The sequence below is a fragment of the Scylla paramamosain genome, chromosome 42 (assembly GCF_035594125.1).
Source record: "Scylla paramamosain isolate STU-SP2022 chromosome 42, ASM3559412v1, whole genome shotgun sequence".
Classification (NCBI taxonomy): Eukaryota; Metazoa; Arthropoda; class Malacostraca; order Decapoda; family Portunidae; genus Scylla; species Scylla paramamosain.
In genome coordinates this window covers 9,152,669-9,175,000 of record NC_087192.1, presented here as the reverse complement: position 1 = coordinate 9,175,000, position 22,332 = coordinate 9,152,669, and the positions used below count along the sequence as shown (strand labels likewise).

Sequence of the window (22,332 nt, the reverse complement as noted above, 5' to 3'; positions counted from 1 at the left end):
GGAGTTCCAGAATTTACCAGAGAAAGGGATGAATGATTGAGAATACTGGTTAACTCTTGCGTTAGAGAGGTGGACAGAATAGGGGTGAGAGAAAGAAGAAAGTTGTGCAGCGTGGCCGCGGGAGGACGGGAGGCATGCAGTTAGCAAGATCAGAAGAGCAGTTAGCATGAAAATAGCGGTAAAAGACAGCTAGAGATGCAACATTGCGGCGGTGAGAGAGAGGCTGAGGACAGACACTCAATTAGATGAGAGGAGTTAATGAGACGAAAAGCTTTTGATTCCACTTTGTCTAGAAGAGTAGTATGAGTGGAACCCCCCCCAGACATGTGAAGCATACTCCATATATGGACGGATAAGGCCCTTGTACAGAGTTATCAGCTGGGGGGGTGAGAAAAACTGGCGGAGACGTCTCAGAACACCTAACTTCATAGAAGCTGTTTTAGCAAGAGATGAGATGTGAAGTTTCCAGTTCAGATTATAAGTAAAGGACAGACCAAGGATGTTCAGTGTAGAAGAGGGGGACAGTTGAGTGTCATTGAAGAAGAGGGGATAGTTGTCGGGAAGGTTGTGTCGAGTTGATAGATGGAGGAATTGAGTTTTTGTGGCATTGAACAATACCAAGTTTCCTCTGCTCCAATCAGAAATTTTAGAAAGATCAGAAGTCAAGCGTTCTGTGGCTTCCCTACGTGAAATGTTTACCTTCTGAAGGGTTGGACGTCTATGAAAAGACGTGGAAAAATACAGGGTGGTATCATCAGCGTAGGAGTGGATAGGACATGAAGTTTGGTTTAGAAAGTCATTAATGAATAATAAGAAGAGAGTGGGTGACAGGACAGAACCCAGAGGAACGCCACTGTTAATAGGAGAAGAACAGTGACCGTTTACCACAGCGCCAATAGAACGGTCAGAAAGGAAACTTGAGATGAAGTTACAGAGAGAAGGATAGAAGCCGTAGGAGGATAGTTTGGAAATCAAAGCTTTGTGCCAGACTCTATCAAAAGCTTTTGATATGTCCAAGGCAACAGCAAAAGTTTCACCAAAATCTGTAAAAGAGGATGACCAAGACTCAGTAAAAAAAGCCAGAAGATCACCAGTAGAGCGGCCTTGACGGAACCCATACTGGCGATCAGATAGAAGGTTGTGAAGTGATAAATGTTTAAGAATCTTCCTGTTGAGGATAGATTCAAAAACTTTAGATAGGCAGAAAATTAAAGCAATAGGACGGTAGTTTGAGGGATTAGAACAGTCACCCTTTTTAAGAACAGAGTGAATGTAGGCAAACTTCCAGCAAGAAGGAAAAGTAGATGTTGACAGACAGAGCTGAAAGAGTTTGACTAGGCAAGGCGCAAGCACGGAGGCACAGTTTCGGAGAACAATAGGAGGGACCCCATCAGGTCCATAAGCCTTCCGAGGGTTTAGGCCAGCAAGGGCATGGAAAACATCATTTCGAAGAATTTTAATAGGTAGCATGAAGTAGTCAGAGGGTGGAAGAGAGGGAGGAACAAGCCCAGAATCGTCCAAGGTAGAGTTTTTAACAAAGGTTTGAGCGAAGAGTTAAGCTTTAGAAATATATGTGATAGCAGTGGTGCCATCTGGTTGAAATAAAAGAGGGAAAGAAGAAGAAGCAAAGTTATTGGAGATATTTTTGGCTAGATGCGAGAAGTCATGAGGGGAGTTAGATCTTGAAAGATTTTGACACTTTTTGTTAATGTGAAGGAGTTTTTGGCTAGTTGGAGAACAGACTTGGCATGGTTCCGGGCAGAAATATAAAGTGCATGAGATTCTGGTGATGGAAGGCTTAAATACCTTTTGTGGGCCACCTCTCTATCATGTATAGCACGAGAACAAGCTGTGTTAAACCAAGGTTTGGAAGGTTTAGGTCGAGAAAAAGAGTGAGGAATGTACGCCTCCATGCCAGACATTATCACCTAACAACGGTGTTAGGCGCTCGTTGGTCGCACGGACCAACATTTATAGTAGCATCATGAAAATCTATTTTACATCCAACAATAAGTTTCTTAGCACTTACCACCGCTAATACTTGGTAACATGTCCCGTCTTCTTGATGACTTCCTTCAGTCTTTCGGGCACAGAGTCAACCAGGTTGTGGAAAATGTCAGGAGAAAAATGGATTATTCCATACCTTCAGATTGGGCAAGGAACTTGTATCCTCTTCTCACAGTGATTTTTTCACAATTTTCCACAGATTTTCTATTCTATGAAGGTCTGGTTTGTTTCTGGCCAGCCGTCAATGTAGTGAACACCATATTCCTTCAGCCAGTCTACAACAATTTCATTGATATGGCACGATGCACCGTCTTGCATGAACACCTCAGCATTGCACTTAACAAAACACTTAAGAGAGGTTGTTCACTAAGGGGTTAGGATAGGTAGAGCTGTTCATTGATTCCCCTTTTTTCAAGGAAATATAACTAGCTGACACCATAATACGAAAATGCCCCCCTCCCATAAAACATTTGGGGGTGTTTCAGTGGCTACGGTGTAGCATGGATCGTAGCGGTTCGAGTTACGTGGCCCTCAAATACGTCCAAGAAGTGTACCAGTCACTGTAAATGTGTTTTCATCTGACCAGATAATTGATCTTATTTTGTCAGTGAGCCAGGCACCGTATTTCCAAGAAAACGCCTTTCGTTTGATATTTTGCTGAGGTTTTAGCACTGGCTTTCAGGCCGTGTGGAGAGAGAAAAGGTCAAGTTTTTCCTTTATCTATCGCAAAACACTACGAACAGACACTGTAGACAGCAGATTTTCTTTCAACTCACATGCCCTAATTGTTGGTTTACTTATAATCTACCTTTTTAAAAACATGTCGTTTTGGAAGAAAACTTCCCATACTTTAAACGTGGTGTTTATATTTAATAATAATGTAGCCGTTTTGGATTCTTTAAACCCTGTTTCAGCTCCACGTTTCAGGTTAAGTCTATCAAACTCCAAGAAATCGTACTGAAAATATTGGTGTGAACAACTACCCCTCCCCAACAGCAAACCTCAATGATATTTACTATGGTCTGACCATTTTGAATTGAGCATTTAGGCGTTGTCCTTTCTGGGGATTCCCCGGCCTGCAATGCTGCCAAACCTAGAACTTGGCAATTATCAAATTAGACCCTATGTGTCACTGATAACCTCGCTCCCCACACATCTCTCTCTCTCTCTCTCTCTCTCTCTCTCTCTCTCTCTCTCTCTCTCTCTCTCTCTCTCTCTCTCTCTCTCTCTCTCTCTCTCTCTCTCTCTCTCTCTCTCTCTCTCTCTTTACATATACAATCTACATTTCATACAAATTTATTTCTATCAGAGATCTATACTTGCCTATGAATCATTAGAATTTGAGAAAAAAAATCTGCCTGTCAGTCAGACTGCCTCTCTCTTTCTCTCTCTCTCTCTCTCTCTCTCTCTCTCTCTCTCTCTCTCTCTCTCTCTCTCTCTCTCTCTCTCTCTCTCTCTGTCCATTGTGAATTTCGTTCAAATGTGATAGGTTTCCTTCTAGATATGATATTTCCCTTAAACTATGACGTTATATTTTTATTCTTTAGTTACGACTTTTTTTCCACTCCACCATCGAGGTAAAAGTCAAGGCACATTCATGACTTTCACTGTCCGGGCAACAACTCTTGAGGGGTCAAGTAAGCATCCCCTATTAACCTTTTCTTTCAAAAAAAATACTTATTTACTGAGAAAATAAGCTCTTTTCTCGGCTGTGGAGGTGACGAGAGCGAGCAGGAGAGGTAGCTTCCATCCCGGCTGACGGCGCGAGAGGATGTGACCATGGATTAAAGGGCAACTTAATTTTTTTTTTTTTTCTCATTTTTTCTACATTTTTTCCGCTTTTTTTTTTTTTTTTTGGTATATGCAACATTGTGATGATTTTTTTTTTCTTTTTTTGTTATGTAATTTTGCGTTCCATCATGAATATTGCGATTTTGCACGCCGCGGTACAGGTATGATAACTTTTTTTCCCTTTCTTTCCCATTTTTTTTTCTTTTTTTTTTTTTCTGAGGTACCCGGTTTTCTTGTCTCTGAAAATCTACGGTTCTCTCTCTACGCACAGCTAGAAAAGGAGAAATTTTTAGTTATGACATTTTTTTTTTACAGAATTTATTTATGAAAAATATTATTACTTTTTTTCGTAAATCCAACAAATAATCAATGTATCTGCATCAGATATGTTTTTAATTAATATTTTATTTATCTTAAGCAGTAGAACACTGGGTTTTACTTAGAAATATGGCAAAATATAGCAAAATATAATAATATTTTTGTTCCCCCCCCCGAGACCGCTAATTAAACATGACCTCATTAATCGAGATCGGCCTATGTGCAAAACCAATCAGAGTAACTAAAAGAAACTGTCCCCTTTTTCCATATATCCTGAAATATATATCCTGTGAATTTAATTTCCTTAGCTGCATTAAGTAAATTACACTAAATTTTCAAAATTTACTTGGCGATATCTCAAAATGGCGGATTTTGCCATATAAAAATATCTCCTCTGTTGCTCTTCATGTTACACAAATATGGGCTATTGTAGCTTATGAAACTATATGAAAGCAAGAATTCCTACTCTCTGAAATATTGATTGAAGTTCATTTTGATTTTTGTCAAATATTAAAAATATTTTTTTTATTATTATTATTATTTTCACCGAACTTTAAAAAATATTTTTTTACTATTATATAAAAAAAATCTAGACACTAGGATTTATTATTCCTCTATCCTTCCTGATTTTTTTCTTTTTTTAAGTTAAAGAAATTAACCCATAAATAAGGGAGGAGATACAAGTTAAATACAAGCAATTTAACGTGGGATTCGCGATTTTACAATCCCTTAACACGGTCACTTTGACCATGTGATCTCACTCGGTCACCCATGGAGACGTGACAACGCTTTTAGGAAACGTTGCTAAGTTATGTGGTGTTTAAAAAAAAAAAAAAAAAAATGCAAGTATCATTAAAAAAAAATACATTACATTAACATGTCTTTTTTTTAGAGCATCACAGTGTATATATACTACAACACAATTTAATTTTGAGGTGGGAAGTACCTGACAGGAGGAGTGTCTTGGTATAAGTGTGGCAGCGCCACAGGCTGGGAAATTCTCGGAAAGGACACCGCCTAAACGCTTAGTTAAAAATGATCAGACTATAGGGATACACTGGAACCAGTATATCACGTTCCGGCCGGAACTTGAACTGGCCGGAACTCTTACAAAGTTTCTCCTGAAACCGGAACTAGAAAACATATTCAGTCTTATTGTATAATAAAACACACTGTCTGTCTGTCTGTGTGTGGGGATGTGCCCGCTTTTCACGAAAACACCACTGAACTGATTGCAATTAAATTTGGTAGGGGTATCCCCCTTGATCCAGGGAGTAACACTGGCTGTCTTAACTACTTCCTACCCAAACTCGTTAGATTACTCAGGCAAATCTGTCATCATAACCCAATTCTTGATGGTGGCACCAGGTATACCATAACCCATGTCTGATGATGGCGCCAAGCATTCATTGTTAGCTTATATATATATATATATATATATATATATATATATATATATATATATATATATATATATATATATATATATATATATATATATATATATATATATATATATATATATTAAAAACAATATTTGTTCTATTTACAGATTAACTACCTGCTATGGGACACCGACAATGTTCGTTGATATACTGAATGCTCAAAGGAAAGTACAAAGAGATCTGAGTTCCTTGTCTACTGGAATAATGGCCGGCGCACCCTGCCCTCCAGAACTGGTGATGTCTGTTATAAATGAGCTCAATATGAAGGACTTTCTGGTAAGAATAGCAATTACAGGTATCACTATTTACTAAACATATGATTGCAGTATATATTCCACTAAAATTCACCAGTCTTTGACTAGAAAAGCATTAGATGTGCCTGCCGCCAAATAAATAAATAAATAAATAAGTAAAAAAGCTGGTGACCATCATTCGCATACAGAGAAACAATGATGATGATAAAGAGAAGAAGAAGACCTAGGAGGAGGAACAGAACAGATACAATAATAGAATTTTCTAAGATGGATAAAATGCATTAATCTGTAGTAGTAGTAGTACTGTACTACAGTACTACTACTGTAGTAGTAGTAGTAGTAGTAGTACTGTAATACAGTAGTACTGTATTACAAGATTTACACGATAGACAACAGTCGTTCTGCATTACTAGGAAACAAGTATATAATACAGAATGACTCTAGTCTATCATCCACATCATCTACAATGTTGGCTTCCTGCCTCATTTTCTGTATATATATATATATATATATATATATATATATATATATATATATATATATATATATATATATATATATATATATATATATGAGTACACCATCGTGTTCAGGAAAAAATTTCGTATTACCTGCCAGTATTCAATTACATTATGGTTACCTCAGAATAATTAGTGCTATAAACATTCGTAACTTCGTCTTTTACTTCAACTTACAATTTTTCATTTATTTTTTCATCAGTTTTTTTTTTTTATTGTCCATTGGTGAAAGGATGTCATCTAATCAAGAATTTTTTTTTTCTTTGATACAAAGAGCAGATGAGTTCCCTAACAGCAACATCATCAAACTACCCTTTCCCCTTTCCACGGAGAGTCTTCTAGGGAAGGCGCTTCTTGCCCGAGATATTCTCACATTTCTCAGATTCTCCTTTTATCTCCATGAAAGAGGTTGCTCCTGATTTTGTTGGTACTCATGCAATTCACACAAACTTTGAAAACGAGAGAATTATTGTTATTATTTTATATAAGAGGGATACCGAACAAGGGCAACAAAATATCAACAAAAAAAAAAAAAGGCCCACTGAGGTGCCAGTCCAGGAACAGTCAAAAAACGTCATCAGTAATTAAAGGATTAGTGTCTTCAAAGACACTAATCCTTTAATAGCTCTTGAAAGAGTTCAAGTCATAGGAAGGTGGAAATACAGAAGCAGGCAGGGAGTTCCAAAGTTTACAAAAAAAAAAAAAAAAAAAAAAAAGGACTAAATGATTGAGAATACTGGTTAATTTTTGTGTTAGAGACGTGGACAGAATAGGTGTGAGAGAAAGAAAAAAGTCTTGTGCAGCGAGGCCGCGGGAGGAAGAGAGGCATGCAGTCAGCAAGATCATAAGACCAGTTGGTACGAAAATAGCGGCAGAAGATGGCAAGAGATGCAACATTGCGGCGATGAGAAGGACTGAAGATAGCCAGTTAGAGGAGGGGAGTTCATAAGACGAAAAGCTTTTGATTTTACCTTGTCTAAAAGAGCGGTATGAGTGGAACATACATATGAAGCATAATTCCTACAAGGACGGAGAAGGCCCCTGTACAGAGTTAGCAGCTGGTGGGGGCGGAGGGAGTGAGAAAAACTGGCAGATTCAACTCAGAACGCTTAACTTCATAGAAGCTGTTTCAGCTAGAGATGAAATGTAAAGTTTCAACTTTAGATTATAAGTTAAGGACAGACCGAGGATGTTCAGTGTAGGAGAGGGGGACAGTTCAGTGTCATTGAAGAAGAGGGAATAGTTGTCTGTAATGCATTTTACATGATTAAAAACAGACTGAGGGAAGGGTGCAGCTAAGTAGGAGAGCCTTTACAAATGATGTCCAGGTGCTAGATGAACAGCTTCCTTGAACAGAGTATAGCTGTGATGGTGGAGGTGATGGTTATGCATGTATTTTGCGGTGTTCGGGCACAGCCTCGCGCTGCGTCCACCCCGCCACGCGGGGTCTCCCTGCTAGCGCCTAGCAGCAAGATCACCAAACTACCCCTTCCCCTTTCCACGGAGTCTTCTAGGGAAGGCACTTCCTGCTTTATTCTCACATTTCTCAGACTCTCCTTTCTCCATGAGAGAGGTTGCTCCTCATTTTGTTGGTACTCATGCAGTTCAGACAGACTTTGAAAACAAGAGAATTAATGCATTTTACATAATAGAAAATATGGAAAATGTTCTGTGATTGATATTTATATAAACAACCCTCCTGCTATACAGTGTCAATGACAGAGGGATAAAACACTCAGCCGCCGCACTGAACAACGTTGAGAGAGAAACGATTTGTCAACTCAAGCAGCTTTTAATTCGCATATACGTTATCAAGATGGGTATTTGATCACGCTCAGCAATGTTTTTTTTTTTTTTTTTTTTTTCCTAAAGATTCTGAGAGGAGTAACTGTTTGTAGACTCGGAAGTCCCCCCCTTACTTTGTGTGATGAACTCATACTGTACCTGAGGTCTGTGTCATTGGTAGTGTACTGGCCTTTCCAGGTGGCAGGTTATGTATCAGCCTAATGGTTACATGGCATTCTGACTGAGCTATCCATGGTCATTCCTTGAATGCAGCTCATAAGTTTTCATGTACTAAAGTGTGGTGTGAAGGTGGCTACAATGTGGAATTGCCTACCACAGTGTGTTAGCTCACCTATCATACCAACATTCAAGTTCACTCTACACTAATATCTTAGCAGTATACTCGTATTTCAGTATTAAGATTGAAACCTTAGTAGGTAGTAGATTTAGACCAAGGTACGATTTTCAAACCTGACCATCCAAATCGCTTGAGGTAGCAGGTGAACATGTGGAGGCTGACTTCCTTATCCCTTTTGTTCAAAGCCTCATTGCCATTACTTATGACTTACAACCCAGCCTTGTGATTAGGCCTGCATGGTAATGATTAAGCAGGCTAGCAATTGTTGAGTCTTCTCTGTGATTTATATAACACTGAGTACTGTTTCAAGAATAAATTAGATTACAAGAGGCGAATACAATATTCACATTCCTGCCTTGAATTTAGGGATGACATCATGGCATGTGTAGTTGAGGAAATCCACAGATGAGATTCACGAGATGGTTTTAGTTATACAGAAATACAATAGGATTGAGGATGAATATTTGGATAGGATGAACTAATGAACACACAGATGGCAAATGCAGCTTAATATTAACAAATGCAAAGTACTTAGCGTAGGTAGAAAAGACTCGCACAGTAGGTATGCAATAAGCAACGAAGCTCTGGTAAGTTCAGGGAACGAAAAAGATTTAGGAGTTATAGTTAGCTCTGATCTCAGTCTAGGAAAGCAATGGATAGAGGCCAGAAATAAAGGAAATCGGATATTAGGATTAATTTTTAGGAATGTTAATCAGCAGAAATCCTGAAGTAATATTAGAGTTGTATTTGGCCCTAGTCAGACTTCATCTAGACTATGGTGTAAAGTTCCGGTCCCCATATTATAATATTATAAAAAGGATATAGGTCTATTAGAATCAGAAGAACAGAGAATGACTAAAAGGATACAAGGGATGAGGGGTATTCCTTACGAAACGAGACTGAAGTTATTAAATTTATATTCCTTAGACTTAGAGAGACTTAGGTTAAGAGGGGACCTGATAGAAGTCTTTAAGAGGTATAGGGGTTATAACAATGGGGACGTAAGCAAAATTCCCAGGACAAATACTTAAAATAGAACAAGAAATACTGGAGTCAAGCTTGAAAAATTTAGGTTCAAGAAAGAGATAGAAATTGGTTCTCAAATAGTGGCAAATTAATGGAACAGTCTCAGTAATCAGGCTGTTAGTGCCGAGTAGAAGATTAAACAAATTTATTGATGGGTTGTGAAATAGTTAGGTATGTTTCATACAGGGATTGCTCCCCTCCTTTTAGGGAACAAGCTAAATGTAGACAAACTTCCAGAGTTGGAAGAGTTGGACTAGGCAAGGTGCAAGCATGGAGGCATAGTTTTGGAGAACAATACGAGGGACCCCATCAGGTCCATAAGCCTTCCTAGGGTTAAGGCCAGCGAGGACAAGAAAAACCTCACTACAAAGAATCTTAATGGGTAGTATGAAGTAGTCAGAGGGTGGAGGAGAGGGAGGAACAAACCCTGAATCATCCAAGGTAGTTTTTTTAAAAAAGGTTTTGAGCGAAGACTTCAGCTTTAGAGATAGATGAGATGGCAGTGCTGCCATCAGGTTGAAATAAAGGAGGGAAAGATGAAGAAGCAAAGTTTTTGGAGATGTTTTTTTGGCTAGTTGGAGGACAGACTTGGCATGATTCCGTTCAGAAATATAAAGTGCACGAGATTCTGGTGATGTAAGGCTCAAGTACCTTTAGTGGGCCATCTCTCTATCACGTATAGCACTTGAACAAGCTGTGTTAAACCAAGGTTTGGAAGGTTTAGGTCGAGAGAAAGAGTGAGGAATGTATGCCTCCATGTCAGACACTATCACCTCTGTTATGCACTCAGCACACAGAGATGGGCCTCTGATACGGAAGCAGTAGTCATTCCAAGGAAAATCAGAATAATACCTCCTCAGGTACCTCCAATTAGCAGGGACAAAACGGCAGAGGCATCTCTGCTCTGGCGGATCCTGAGGAGGCATTGGTGTGATAGAACAAGATACAGAAATAAGGTTGTGATAGAAGGAGCTCAACAGAGAAGATAAGGTGATAGCATAAGCAGAAGTTTATTCATGTACAGATGGTAATTGATATGCAGTTTGCTCTTGCTTGTTCACATGAAAGCCTCATACCTAGATGCACCTCAGTGCTGTCAAGTATGCAAGTTACAGGAATTCCAAAGTAATAAGTTCATGTTACTCTAAATGCAGCTTAACGAACTTTCATCATATTTCCACAAAGGCTGAGAGAAATCACGAATAAACTAAAGGCCAAATGAATCTAAATGAAATCAAACTCTTTTTTTAAGCAAGTGAGAAAATTAAATGTATGTAACAATAACAATGATATCCAGTCCCAGTGTAAATCTTGCTTCACTATGAACGAATTAATGTGTAATGTATATTGAAAAATTTTGTTAACCTAATACTACCAGGGAATACAAATACAGTACCTGCATTCGTCAGGTGATGTATGGCATGACAGAGACAAGCCCCGTCACCTTTGAATGCTTCCCCTCTGACTCCCCTGAAGTGAGATCTTCCACCATTGGATACCCTTCAGACCATATTGAGGTATTAAGGTGGTTCTGTGTTCTTTTAGTTACAACAGATGTGTTCATAACTACATCGGATATCTTGTTCCCACTAAAAAGTTAACTCTAATGACTTATCCTTGACGAAACAATGACTTGTGGTGTCTCTGCACTACTGATCCTTGAATCTAACTTTGTCATTCCTTTTTCATGTCGTTTTTTTTTTCATAATCATACTTCTTCCCAAGATAAGCCATTCAGATTATTTTCCACACCTCCAAACAATGGGTGTTATTTTGATCTAACAGGTGAAGATTGCTGATCCAAATGGACAGATTGTACCCGTAGGGGTTGCTGGGGAAGTCTGCATAAGAGGTTATGTTAATTTCCTGGGTTACTGGGGAGATCCAGAGAAAACTGAAGAAACGATCGGCCAGGACCGCTGGCTCAAGACAGGGTAGGTGTTTATAAGTTTGTTATCTACAGAAAAAAAAAATCTTAGTCACTACTCTCTTGTGATATGAAGTAGATTAACTGCTGTGCTCTTGAGACGATTGGCATGAATAATTTCTCCTCCCTTTATCACAAAGTGCTAGTACACACAGAAAGGTTTTATTCGGCTATTCTAATGTCCCTTCTACCCCAATTCTTCCAGTCCCAAGTAAGAATGTGATATAAAATGTATGCATGCATGTATATCCATCATGTAATATCAACATGCGACACGTACGTATATTTTTCTAATGTTTCTAACCCTACAGAGACCTTGGAATTTTGCGGCCTGATGGATATGCACAGATTATTGGTCGCATTAAGGATATGATTATTCGAGGTGGCGAAAATATTTATCCAACGGAAGTGGAAAATTTTCTAACGGAGCTACCAGGAGTTCTAGAAGCACAGGTAAGATAAATTAATTACTCTTCTGTCTCAATCATTAAAAGACATCCCATGAATACACCATCAATTAAAAAGCATCATAGTCGATCCTGTGAGGCAAAAATCAGCAAGCTCACATCACAATCGAGAGAACCCAACATCCAACATCACAACTTGTTTTTTGTCTCACGTCACGCTATAGGCTCCTGAAGATGCCCTGAGCTACTGTTGCATGATATCTGGCTTAACTATGTTGTCACATCTCTTCCACACTAATCACTGTTCTGCACCGGACTGATGATGATAATAATACCATCGTGAAAATATGTTAATTTTTAGCACGGTTCATTTTATGTCTTTGGTTTCAGTCTACAGTGGGAGACGCATGATATGAACTTCTTCATACGACTTGAATGGAACATTGAATGACTGCCTCTTTCAAGGGCACTCTTTCCTTACTTACTGAAATGTTAAATTTCCATCTTGTTCAGCGTTTAAAGCACGATGGCTAAGGCTATCATGGGGAATCAACTTGATGAATATAAAACTGCATTGCTTGAACAAGGATTCTTATACCTACATCAGTACCGTTCACTGTGCTGCAGGTGTTTGGTGTGCCTGACAGCAGGATGGGGGAAGAAGTCGCTGCTTGGATACGGGTGGTCGATAACGCTGCCCTAGATGAGCATAGTATCAGGCAACTATGCAAAGGCAAGGTGAGTCCTGTTACTTATTTTTGAAAATCTTGATCATTATTTGCCTATCAATCCATGAATCTGTGCATCTGTTTGTCAGTCTGTGAAATATATAGTACGCATTTATGTATTTATTTATCTAACCATCTATCCATCTGACTATCTCCCTTGATTAAGTTACTTAAAATTGGCTCCCCATGTTTTCCGTTTGGCTTGCCCTCATCTAACATTCCTGAGTTGGAATACAGTGTACGTTCAGTCACTACGTTCATCTCTCTCTCTCTCTCTCTCTCTCTCTCTCTCTCTCTCTCTCTCTCTCTCTCTCTCTCTCTCTCTCTCTCTCTCTAAATTTTTGGTATTTATTTCGAGTTATTTCAACCAAACTCTTCTCTTTTGATGAAGAATTCTGATGGCGACGATGATATGGCAGAAGTCATCATTATCTGGAATTAAGTGAAGGAAAAGCAGGATCGGACATTTTAACCAAAGCCCACTTATCACTCATTCAATGGAAAAAAAAAAATTATTATTATTATCATTATTATTATTATTATTATTATTATTATTATTATTATTATTATCATTATCATTATTACAATATTGCTATTATTACTATTGCTATAATTATTATTATTGATATGATACCGAGGAAAACCAACTTGTTAACCAGCCTGATCACTTTATCTCAAATTTAGTAGAATTTAGTAGTTAAAGCTAGTTAACAAATTGGCTTTTCTCGGTACTATATAATCAGAGAACGTAAGTTTCTTACTATTATTATTATTGTTATTATTATTATTATTATTATTATTATTATTATTATTATTATTATAATTAATATTATTATACAGTATGCAACATATTTCAGCTTCCTGTTAACAATCAAATTAATTGCCATTGCTCTTCATGATTTACTAAAGTAATCTTACAGATACATCTTTTCCTTTCAGATTTCACACTACAAAGTGCCTCGCTACATACTATTTAAGGAAGAGTTCCCAACTACTATAACTGGCAAGGCTCAGAAGCATGTAATGAAGGAAATTACTATAAAGGAACTAAATTTGAACTAATGAACTGCTTGAAAGCTCATACACTTCAAGATAATTGTTATGTTTAATTTTCAAATTGAGACCGTTACCAATTTTGATTTGAGGAAAAAAAAATAATAACTACATTTTGGCCAATAATCCCAGGTATATGAGTATGTGTTTATTTCATCAAATAGTGAGCTTATTTCACAATAAAATTTGCTAGTGATTTCATTAATCCCAACTTAACCGTATAGTATTTCAAGAAAAAGAAATGTTATATAAACACAATGTAATAGTTTTCCGTGTGAGGAATCTGACATTAGTAACACACACACACACACACACACACACACACACACACACACACACACACATACACACACACACACACACACACACACACACACACACACCAAAGTAAAATCTGAGGCAGCACCCACATGGAAGGGCTGCTCTGAAGAAGAATGTGACATGTTCTTAGAATCAATTCAATTTTTTCTGCATAAAATTCTTTATCTGTAATCTAATTACACATCGTATTCAGAATATTTTTCCTGTAGGGTATGAAAATTTGTTTCATTAGTGATCAAATGACTCCTGTAAATGCCAATGACATGTAAAATGTTCAGTAAACGTTTTGGGAATTGTTCTTTTCTTTGTAATATGTCTTTTTTTTCATCCATCTATTTATTTACTAATTTCACCGGTTTTAAAAATATGTTCGAGTTTTATAATCAGTATCAAATCTAAGATAGAAATCATCGGACTGCTATTACTACTACTATTAATAATAATAATAATAATAATAATAATAATAATAATAATAATAATAATAATAATAATAAATAATAACAATAATAATAATGATAATAGTAATAATAATAATAATGATAATAATAATAATAATAATAAAAACAGTAGTAGTAATAGTAGTAGTAATTCGAACATTCCGAGATAATTACCCGCATACGTCAGTAGCTAATTTTTATTTCTTCATTCATGAACTTTCTTTTGCAAAACATGGATATTTTTGGGGGAAAAAAAAAAAAATGGAAAAATCTGACTTATCACCTTAATTTGCAGCAACAAGTCCATGACGATGGTACTTCAAACAAGTGTCTATTGTGACTCCGAGATCCGTGGCTGTAATTTGCATGGGGACAGGTGTGATATCTATGTAATACACACTATCTTTTCCCAATAATACATATACTATATACTATTACGGCCCTCGTACCCGCCTCGCCAACCACTAATCTCTCCAACTAACCATCGGCCTCGAATACCGTCTCGACCACACCGTGGCGGTATCATAAAGTCGAAGCTTTGGAAACACGTCTCGATTCACGTTTCGATCGAACTAACCGAGCTGGCGACCTCCACTCTTCGTCAGTCTCACTCGCTTCTCGCAGTTGGAGCCATCCTCTCTCCTGCTGCCTGATTTCGGTCAAATCGACGTGAGTTAGAAGACGTGACGAACACTCACACACGTACACTCACTCTTCATTACGTACACGTCTGATCTACTTATATTTGTGTTGTATTTTGGGTGTATATTTGTTTTCCTTTATTGTGTATTATTTGGTAAGTGCTGATAAATTATTAGATTAGCGGCGCAGCTCTATTTCTTTTTTTTTTTTCGGCTTGTAACCCTTACAACGTTGGGGACCTGGTAGGAAAGCGGGGTTTTTGGGTGGGGAGAGCTAAAATAAGGTCAATTACTGCCTCTTACCACCAAAAACAAGTAGGGAGCTGCCTGCTGCTGCTGCTGTTAAGATGGCCGCCATGTTCTCGATCTTGGTCTTGCCAATGATACCTACGGGAAAATCTTCAAAAATCTAAAATCTCCAGAAATCTTGGCAAAACCTAAATCTAACGCACGTACATGTAAACTTGCCTTTATTGAGGCAAGTACTTTGTTCCAGCGTGAAACAAGAATGCGTGGAACCGTTCCCGGGCTCAACGTGTTCTTCAATGATACGGAGAAGTTCTCTTGATCCCGACACTCCACTGGGACCATGAAGAAACGCTTCGAGTCCCGTTCGACTCGACAGTTTTTCCAATACCGCCAAGCTTTCCACTATGTTTCTTGGTGCAGTAGTCCACTGCCACTTCCCGATAAAAGGAGAGCCAGTCAGTGAGTCTGGATGGCACACTTAACTTCCCTGGCGGTGTCACTGACGGTGCGGTGCCTCTTACACCAAAAATAAGTCAATGAAATTATTTTTTCGATGCCAAGATGGGAATGACTAAACCAGGTGCCTTTCTGGGCTAATATCTGAAATCGGCACCGTTCTACGATCACTTTCTTAGTTTTCAACATTTTTCTTTGCTTGTCGTATCGGAAAATCATATGTTTATTGAAATAAACGTCACTGCCACACTTGGGACACTTAACAGTGCGTGCAATTAGTCCGTGGGAGAAAAGAAATTCATCACGCTTTTCCAGGTCCTGGAATTTCCGGAATTTCCGAAAAAGTTCAAATAAATTTACATAATAGCCGGAGCACACGTCCACCATGTTTGAAAAGCACAGGAAGGATGGGATCCTCGTTGACACAGGTAGTACGTGATTAACCTACAGATATCTTGACCTTACTGCAGCAGAAATTAATGTTTGACAAATTAATAACAGCACAGCGGATCAAACTGTCAATGTACGGACGGTTTTATTAGACTTAGGCTTATTAGGAATCGCATTCGAATTATATACATCGTTTTCTTTCCTTGTTTCGGAACTTATAGTTTGTCTTTTCTGCTATCTGTTCCACGCGAGTTGAATTTTAGATTTCTGGAAATTTTACATATTTCTGGAGATTTTCCAGTAGGTATCGTTGGCAAGACCAAGATCGAGAACATGGTGGCCATCATAACACCAGCAGCAGGCAGCTCCCTACTTGTTTTTGGTGGTAAGAGGCGGTATTTAGCCTTATTTTAGCTCTCTTCACCCAAAAAACCCGCTTTCCCACCAGGTCGCCAACAATGTAGGGGTTACAAGCCGAAAAAAAATAGAAAATAGAGCCCCGCTGCTAATCTAGTAATTTACTAAGGTTTATTTTCAGGCATACATACCACTAACATACATACATAACCACATTATTCACACTTGTGTTCGTCACTTGTTCATCTCACGAGTATCTGCTGGTGGGTGCACGGTGACCTTGCCTTTAAATATTTCACGATAGGCGTGGTGAACAGGCTAACTGCGTATTCACATCGGTAGTTGTGGTTTCAGGTAGGGATTATTCCGTGGAGTATAGTTCCACTTCCTGACACACTGCTCCGAGACTCGTGCTCACTCATTCGGGGCCATTGAAGCTCCAAATCAATTCTTAATTTCCTCGAGTAACTAGACCATTCTAAACTCAAGAGTACTTAAGACCAGCTCCTGTTTGTTGAGGTACAACATTCGCTGACCTACGGCTAGTTATATCTGCGAAGGAAAGGCTTATCAGGGGTCGCGCTCCTCTCTTAAAGGTTGTTAACTCGTGTCCAAGGGTACAAATCCCGTCTTTGCGATTAATAATCCTCTCGAATCTTATGTAAAGGCTAACTCAAGTGAAACTTAGGAGATAACTTGTGGTAGTTTTAACATCATTTTTTTTTTTCATTTTCTACTAAAGTGAGTATGGTGAAATTCCTAGACCATAGAGAATTTGTAGGAAATCCTTCTGTAAAAGAACTTAAAGCCTCCAAAGTAACGAAGAATCAACTAAAATACATTGCTAGTGGTTTAGAGATTCCATTTCAATATGACATTAGAAAAGATGACCTCATGACACTCATTTTACTCATTTTGGAGAAGAACCTAGCCCTAGTAAAGGACTCGCGATAGAGAGTTAAGACTAAAGATCCTAATATCCTTTTAGAAATAGAAGTTAAAATGAAAGCTTTACAAATGCATATAGAATACGAGGAACTGAAGTCGAGACAACGAGAACATGAGATTAGACAAAGAGAACATAGGGAAAAACAAGCAGAGAAAGAAAGGGCTCACCAGTTACTCCTGTTGCAAAAGCAACCTCCAAACAAGGCTAAGCATCACTTAACAAGGCTAAGATCACTAAATGTTTCCCTCTTACCACAATTCTCAGATCAATATCCCAAAAGTTTCTTCAGAGTTTGAATCCTCTGCTGAACACTGAATGCCTCAGGAGAATTGGACATGGTCCTAAAGCCCAAGCTCACTGAGAAAGCCCAAGCTGACTGAGCCTTAACTATCTTGGGAGGTCTAGAAAATAACACTGATTGTGCCTCAGTTAAAGAAAGGTATTCTAGCGGCATATTCTATTATAACAGAGGGTTACAGACGAAAATTTAAGAATCTTAAACTCCAGCATCAGACGTACTTGGAGTTCGCATCAGATAAGTACAGAGCGCTGCAAAAGTGGCTTAAGTCACCACATAGGACCAGCTAGTAAACTTGATCACCTTAGAGGAATTTAAACGCAAGGAGCTTCATTCAGTTGTAATGCACATCACCAGCAGAGACGAGACAGACTTACTCAAAGCTGCTGAAATTTCAGACGTGTTTTCACTGATTCACCGTCTAGGTCCCGTGGGAGACAGGAAGGCTGAGTCCCGGTGCAGGTGCTGTAAACAATGGCAAGTCGGTCGTTAGTAGTAACAAGTTCTCTCTCCAGTGTGTTCATTTTGCAAAAAGCCTGGCCACCTCATAAGATATTGCCCTAACTAATCCCAAGTGCAAAGTAGCAAAAGATGCTTTTACTAAACCATTGGCCTCATTTAATGCCACGAAAACAGATCCTTCTAACAAGTTATTCACCCCATTTATGTCAAAAGGATCTGTCTCCTTTCGTGATGATTTAAAATAGTAAATATCACAAGGGATACTGCGGGAGGCCAGTCACTTGTACTAAAATCAGTAGTCCCTGAGATTGAAAAAAGCTGCACTTGTGAAAAAGGTGTATTTAAAGAATTTTTCATTAAAGGATCTTCATGATCCATTTCCACTCCCGTTAGCCAGAGTACATCTTGACAGTCCTATAGTGAAGGGAGAAGTGATTGTTGGTGTCTGTTGGTGTCAGTATCTATCTTTACCCATACCTAATGCTGACTTTTTACTGGCTAATGACTTCGCCGGCGGTGCAGTCTTTCCACCCTTTGTCATTAAAGACTCGCCAATCCCATATAATCCCTACAGGGGAACTTGAGCGGGAACAACCTAATTTGTTTCCGGTTTGTGCTGTGACCCGAGCACAAGATGCCCAGAACAATTTCGTTGCTTCTCAGTCTTTGCCCAAACCTCTGAGTCCTCCAGCTCAAGTGAACCTAAATCAGTTGTTCACTACTAAAGTTCTCTGTGGCCTAAAAAGAGGATGAATGACTCTCAAGTCATTCCTAAGGATGAGATCATTCACTACCCATCATCTTACTACCAGGGCGACATCCTTATGAGTGTGTATACACCACCTAAACTTAATGACGATTCAGCATGGGCTGAGGTCCATCAAACAGTCTTGCCAGAAGTCTTGAGAACACCCATGATAGAGATCGCTCATGAAAACGTTGCTGGATACTTAGGTATCACGAAAACTTGATAAAATAGTCATTTTTTACTGACCAGCTCTACGGAAGAACGTGGCCTCATTTGTCAATTCATGTCATACGTGTGAAGTTGCAGGCAAACCTAACCAAACCATCCCTCCTTACCCACTGCCTACAACCTTTACATGTTCCTTCAGAACCATTTCAGAAAATAATCATTGATGTTGTAGGGCCCTTCACAAAAACCAAGACGGGTAACCAATACATCCTAACTGTACTTGACCCAACTACTAGGTATCCTGAGGCTTTCCCTATTAAGAACATCAGTGCTAAAACTATTTTGCCTAATCTCGCCCACATGTTTACCACCTATGGTATTCCCCAGGAAATACAGAGCGACCGGGGAACAAACTTCACGAGTGATCTCTTCCAGGATGTCTTAATCGAACTTGGTATTACGCAGACTCTAGCGACCGCTTTCCATTCGGAGTCTCAGGGTGCGCTAGAAAGGTGTCATCAAACCCTAATAAAATCAGTGTTACGAACAAGTAAAGTATCACGGTCCATGTGACAGCCTTAAGAAAGGAAGTGATACAGACTCCTGATCGTCATAAGTCTTCACAATTAATACATATTAACTTCCTCAAATTATACAGGCACCGAACGCCTGCACTGGACTCCCCAACTGCAGTGTTATCTGTTCCTTGTTCGTTAAATGTAATCGCAGAAACTAAGCAAGTAGACTTAGACACAATTCCAGATGTACAAGACACCTCCAGCAATGCATATATACCTGAACACAACACAATAACCTCATTCACCTGTCTTCCTCACAATCACAAGACAATTTCACTTGTGGAGCAACATCAAGATGTTTTTCAAAACCACCCACAACAGTGCTCCTTGATGTCGCATGACGTGCAACTTTTACCAAGCATTTCATCTATCCGCCAAGCTCCTTACCGTCTACATCCTCAGAAATGAGAGCTTATAAGGAAAGAGGTTGATTATCTATTCACATTGGGGTTAGCTGCACCTTGGGCTTCACCATACATACTCGTCCCTAAAGATGGTCAACTATGCTTCTGCACGGACTACAGACGAGTGAATGCTGTCACAGTGCCAGGTGCCTATCCGTTACCACGAATAGATGATGATCTTGATGAGATGGGACAATCCAAATTTGTAACTAATATTGACCTCTTAAAAGGCTACTATCAAATATCACTTACTAAAAGAGCACAGGAAATTTCAGCCTTCATTACCCCCTTTGGCCTTTTTCACTGTTTCGTGTCTCCATCTGGGATGAGAAATTGCCCAGCCATCTTCCAGAGGGGCATGAATCGCCTCGTCCAAGACCTAGTCGGAGTGTCGGTGTACTTAGACGATCTTATCTTCTCAGATAATTGGAAGCAGCATATCCACCAACTTGCTGTAATGTTCCGCAGACTGCAGGAGGCACGGCTGACAGTAGAATTGGCCAAAACTACATTCGGCGGGCCAACTTGCTGTAATGTTCCACAGACTGCATGAGGCATGGCTAACAGTAAAATTGGCCAAAACTACATTCGGCAGGACAACAGTCACCTACTTGGGGCACCAGGTGGGGCATGGCTTTGTCCGTCCCAGAGCCGCCAACGTGCCCGATGTACTAGAGTTCCCCTGTGCCAGCCTCCAAGAGGGAGGAGATACCGCGCTTCCTCGGGATGGCGGGTTTATTCCGCCGGTTCTGGTTCTACCCGAACTTCGCGGAAGCAGCCGCCTCTCTAACAGGACTGCCAAATTCTAGTGGACATCAGACTGTCAGCGAGCATTCGATCAACTCAATCTCCTAGCTCGCAAGCCGGTACTGCAAGCACCGTACTTCTCCGGCTCTCTGCAAACCGACGACAGCGACATCGATCATCCGGTGGCCTATCACTCAGCCAAGTTCAACAGCCACCAGAGGAATTACAGCACCATCAAGAGGAAACTGCTCTCAATTGTCTCAGCAATTCAAGTCTGAATGCTACCTGCACGCCAGCAGGACTGGTATTCACCGACCACAATCCTCTAACATCCCTACAGCAAAACCAGTTAAGCAACCAGCGTCTTCTCCGGTGGTCACTTCTCCTCCAGCCTTATGACGTGACCATCCGACACATAAAAGGGCTCTGAAAATATCATCGCAGATGCTCTCTCGCGAATTCACCTTTGATGCTGACGAGGGCTCCAATTTTCCTTCGGTCTCCACCGTCACCAACGTTCATTTGGGGGAGGTATTATGGCCCTCATACCCGCCTCGCCAACCACTAATCTCTCCAACTAACTATCGGCTTCAAATACCATCTCGACCACCCCGTGGCGGTATCACAAGTCTAAGCTTTGGTAACACGTCTTGACTCCCGTCTCGATCGAGCTAACCACCACCTCACGTCGTCAGTCTCACTCGCTTCTCGCTCGCAGTTGGAACCATTCCTCCTCCTGCTGCCTGGCTTCAGTTACATCGACGTGAGTTAGAATAAGACGTGACAAACACGATTCATTGCTTATTTGCTTGTGTATGTTATGTTAACTGTCTATACTTACTTGAACCCAAGCGGAATCACTTAAGTTTTTTTTATTTCATACTCGTTTCACTACCTTATGCTACAAGAAAGGGTACTACAATACACCCCTAGTCAACCAACTTCTACCCGTGCTTGTAATAATACATATACTATAACATAAAACATTCCCCAATACACAATGGTACTTGACACTCTCGTTACATTGATATGGTTTCACTTTTCTTGTTTTTGGTCATCTAGTCCTGTGCCTGCACACATGACTGTCCTTTTGTTTCCGGCAGTAGGTGATGGGGGTTAAAGGCTGTAGATAGTGGCGCTGCACCCAGCCAGCACATGCCAAGCGATCAGGCATGTAGGCCTGTAGGCATGCCAGTATCACAGTCACATAAAACAATTTTTTACCAAAGCGATTTCTTTTGGTATGCATGTACCGTTTAAATTTCAATCTGTCTTTGAATAACGTTAATTACTAATTAACAATGATATTTGAATAACGTTAATTACTAATTAACAATGATATTTGAATAACGTTAATTACTAATTAACAATGATATTTGAATAACGTTAATTACTAATTAACAATGATATTTGAATAACGTTAATTACTAATTAACAATATTTGAATAACGTTAATTACTAATTAACAATATTTGAATAACGTTAATTACTAATTAACAATATTTGAATA

The 22,332-nt window shown here is 39.4% G+C and overlaps 1 protein-coding gene and 1 long non-coding RNA gene across 3 annotated transcripts in view; both read left to right on the top strand.

Moving 5' to 3' along the window:
- The window catches only part of LOC135093146 (medium-chain acyl-CoA ligase ACSF2, mitochondrial-like), a 70,615-nt gene extending 56,615 nt beyond the window's left edge, over positions 1 to 14,000 (top strand). For both annotated transcript variants that reach the window (XM_063992051.1, XM_063992050.1), the window contains exons 9-14: positions 5,669 to 5,837; positions 10,912 to 11,019; positions 11,288 to 11,436; positions 11,741 to 11,882; positions 12,464 to 12,574; positions 13,504 to 14,000. In XM_063992051.1, coding sequence (XP_063848121.1) covers positions 5,669 to 5,837; positions 10,912 to 11,019; positions 11,288 to 11,436; positions 11,741 to 11,882; positions 12,464 to 12,574; positions 13,504 to 13,626 — 802 coding nt within the window. In that variant the 3' untranslated portion in view covers positions 13,627 to 14,000. The remainder of the gene's footprint in view (positions 1 to 5,668; positions 5,838 to 10,911; positions 11,020 to 11,287; positions 11,437 to 11,740; positions 11,883 to 12,463; positions 12,575 to 13,503) is intronic.
- Positions 14,001 to 14,564: 564 nt separating this feature from the next.
- The window catches only part of LOC135093145 (uncharacterized), a 32,907-nt gene continuing 25,139 nt past the window's right edge, over positions 14,565 to 22,332 (top strand). Inside the window, exon 1 of the long non-coding RNA XR_010263229.1 lies at positions 14,565 to 15,044. This is a non-coding gene — a long non-coding RNA (uncharacterized LOC135093145). The remainder of the gene's footprint in view (positions 15,045 to 22,332) is intronic.